Source organism: Myotis brandtii, unplaced genomic scaffold, assembly GCF_000412655.1.
Source record: "Myotis brandtii unplaced genomic scaffold, ASM41265v1 scaffold208, whole genome shotgun sequence".
Taxonomy (NCBI): Eukaryota; Metazoa; Chordata; class Mammalia; order Chiroptera; family Vespertilionidae; genus Myotis; species Myotis brandtii.
Window position 1 is genome coordinate 4,325,132 of NW_005357764.1, and position 2,325 is coordinate 4,327,456.

Below are 2,325 nucleotides of genomic sequence, written 5' to 3' on the forward strand. Positions count from 1 at the left end.
TCGTGGTAAACAACCTGCTTCCCTATTTATAATGGTTTGGCCCTCTAGCAACTTCAGCGCAAAATTATAGCTAATTTGCCTACAAACGTCAGGTGGTCATAATAATCTAGCTACTCAGTGTATACATCCAATGAAATATTATTCAACCATAAAAAAGAATGAAATAAAGAAACATGTTACAGCATGGATGAACCTTGAAAACAATATGCAAGTAAAAGAAGCCAGACACTAAAGGTCATATATTATATAATTCTATTTACATGAAATATTTAAAACAGATAAATCCAAAGAGACAGAATACAGATTGGTGATTGCCAGGGACAGAGAGAAAAGGAAAGGAGGACTTTGAAGTCATGGAAATGTTTTGAAACTAGTTATAAATAGATAGATAAAGGTAGTGGTTGTGTAACACTATGAATGTACTAAATGCCACTTATTCGCTTTAAAATAGTTAATTTCATGTCATATGAATTTTACCTCAAAGTATACACCTATATGCATATATACAATATATGAAGTTTCATACATAAGCAACATGGTAATAATGATGGTGGTTGTGATACAATTGTAATGATATGTGCTTTTGAAAAACTAAGAAGGGCAGAGCATCTGCCTTTAACATTTAAGGAATATGCACAATACCTGCAAAGGTTAAATATATTCATATGCACACAAAAGACATCCCTCTGGCCCTAACTGGTTTGACTCAGTGGGTAGAGCGTCGGCCTGTGGACTGAAAGGTCGCAGGTTCGATTCCGGTCAAGGGCATGTACCTTGGTTGCGGGCACATCCCCAGTAGGGGATGTGCAGGAAGCAAATGATCAATGTGTCTCTCTCATCGATGTTTCTAACTCTCTATCCCTCTCTCTTTCTCTCTGTGAAAAAATCAATAAAATATATTTTTTAAAAAAGATATCCCTCTGTAAAAATATAGTCACATCATAAAAGGAAAAACAGATTCTCATTTGACTGGCAAATCTTGTTTGAATGACAAAGCTTAAAAATGATTGATTTCAGTAAACCTTTGAAATTACCATTACTGACATTTGGCTTTGACACTTGTATTAAGATATGAAACTCTCTCCCTAGCTGGTTTGGGTCAGTGGACAGAGCATCAGCCTATGGACTGAAGGGTCCCGGGTTTGATATCGGTAAAGGGCACATGCCTAGATTGTGGGCTTGATCCCCAATAGGGGGGCATACAGGAAGCAGCTGATCAATGATTTTCTCTTATCATTGATGTTTCTATCTCTCTTTCCCTCTCCCTTCCTCTCTAAAAATCAATAAAATTAAAAAAGAGCCCAAGCCATTTTGGCTCAGTGGATAGAGCGTCGGCCTGCGGACTGAAGGGTTCCTGGTTCGATTCCAGTCAATAAAACTTACCAAGAAAATGAAAATATGGCCTCATCTACAAAGCCCAGAAACTGCTGTTGTTGGCAGGGAGGAAGACCCTGTCACCAACTTAGAAAAGAACAACCCCTAATGGGTAACTAACTGCTTCTCAATGGCCAGAGTTAAGCCATATGTCACAAGGATCATAGGACATTAAAGGCCAAAAATCATGCCTTTATGCACTCAGCAACTGGCATCTTCTGTGTGTCATTTACTGTGCCAGAGTACACCAAAAAAGATTAACTCGGGCCCTAAACTTCAAAAATACACAGTTCACATTCAAGCCTGTGAAGCTAATGGGATTCTGATATATAACTGATAGAATTAAAACTGGTATAACCAATTTAGAAAATAATGTGGCAAAATATAATAAAGCTAAACATATACATACCATCTAACTTATAAATTCAATTCAAGGTACATATATCTTCCAAAAAAAACTTGTACATAAATGTTCATAACAGCATTATTCATTACAAGCTCAGACTATAAATGATCCAAATATCCATCAACACAACAGCCTGGGTAAATAAACTGTGGCCTACTCACACAATGGAATACTGTACTGCAGTAGTTCTCGGCAGGGGTGATTTTGCCCCCCCAGGGGACATTTGTCAACGTCTGGATATGATTAGGTTGTAACAACTGGAGGGGGGGGGGGTGCTACTGGCATCTAGTGGATAAAGGTCAGGATTCTGATAAACATCCTTCAATGCACAGGAGAGCCACCCATAACAAAGAATTATCCCATCAAAAATGTCAAAGGGCCAAGTTTGAGAAATCCTGGCTTACAGCAATGAGAATAAACTAGACCACAGAGATTATATGGATATATTAAAACATAACGTTGAGCAAAAAAAGAAGACAAAGAAGAATGCATATCTATAATTCCACTTAAATAAAGCTTGAAATCAGGCAAAATCAATCCCTGGT

At 37.6% G+C, this 2,325-nt stretch overlaps 1 protein-coding gene across 2 annotated transcripts in view; it reads right to left on the reverse strand.

The window, feature by feature from the left end:
* The window catches only part of FNIP1 (folliculin interacting protein 1), an 88,552-nt gene extending 87,756 nt beyond the window's left edge, over positions 1 to 796 (reverse strand). For both annotated transcript variants that reach the window (XM_014539099.1, XM_014539098.1), the window contains exon 1: positions 774 to 796. In XM_014539099.1, coding sequence (XP_014394585.1) covers positions 774 to 790 — 17 coding nt within the window. In that variant the 5' untranslated portion in view covers positions 791 to 796. The remainder of the gene's footprint in view (positions 1 to 773) is intronic.
* Between the last annotated feature and the right edge of the window lie 1,529 nt (positions 797 to 2,325).